Genomic DNA, 917 nt, shown 5'->3' with positions numbered 1-917 from the left:
GGCTGTAACCATATCCTCTGTATCCACCGTAGTATGGATAATAAGGATAACCATATTGAGGAAAAGATGGGAAGCCTGTACCAGACGCTGACGCTTGAGTTAAACCCCTGAGATAAAGTTGAAAAAGCAGTGACAAAGGGTTAACAGTAGTAGTCGGTGGAGGTGAATCAGATCGATCTCCTGTTCGACGGGTCACATTAAAAGTGAATGTCTGTATTCCGTTAGCATTACCGTTCAACGACTAAAATATAAAATAAAGTTATAGTAAGAAAGTTGATGGTTAAATAAACAGTAATGCTTACAATATGTAACATTTTAAGGTTTGAAACTAATAAGGGGAATAAAACTTACATTAGGGCCTGCGAAATTGGTAACGAACGATCGAAGGGTTAGTACAGTTACTTGTGCATTCGTTTCAGTAATTGATAATATTATACTGAAAATGAAAGAAAACATTAGCAGATATATAAAATGAATGAATGATATGATAACAGCAAATATTTTAACTTACATTACTGTCAATGCAATTAAACATTTGATGATAACGAGTGACAGCATAATAAGCAATTCAAAATTCCTGCAAATTTGATTGGTAATGTACTATTGGTAGTATTACAATAAGGCCCATGTTTTCGTTGTGTTTTATTTGAGGGAAATATTTATAAATGTTGGAAGATGTGTCAGCTCAATTGATGGTACTGATACCATTAATAAAATCTAAAGGGCTTGTTCGTGCCAAGCTCAAAATGACAGTAAGTTTTCAGATAAATTGTCAAATAAAAAAAATATTTAGCTTCCGCAAGAGGATAACCATTGCCAACATTGCTTTTATTGATTAGCTAAAAACTGAAATCTGCTTGTGATTTGACAGGACAGGCAATTTCAGCAGAATACTGAAATTTATGGTTGCGTACAAG

General features: G+C 33.8%; 1 protein-coding gene across 1 annotated transcript; it reads right to left on the bottom strand.

Moving 5' to 3' along the window:
• LOAG_16052 (hypothetical protein) lies at positions 1–588 on the bottom strand (the record flags this gene model as incomplete). Its single annotated transcript, XM_020448981.1, has 3 exons — positions 512–588; positions 352–436; positions 1–241 (listed from the first exon to the last, which is right to left on the bottom strand). Coding segments are annotated over exons 1-3 (373 nt in total), but the record flags the coding sequence as incomplete, so codon positions are not given.
• Positions 589–917: the final 329 nt, after the last annotated feature.

The sequence above is a fragment of the Loa loa genome, assembly GCF_000183805.2.
Source record: "Loa loa unplaced genomic scaffold supercont3.3772, whole genome shotgun sequence".
In the NCBI taxonomy this organism is placed as follows: Eukaryota; Metazoa; Nematoda; class Chromadorea; order Rhabditida; family Onchocercidae; genus Loa; species Loa loa.
Note: the sequence above shows the minus strand (reverse complement) of the source record. Positions and strands in the feature narration are given on the sequence as shown.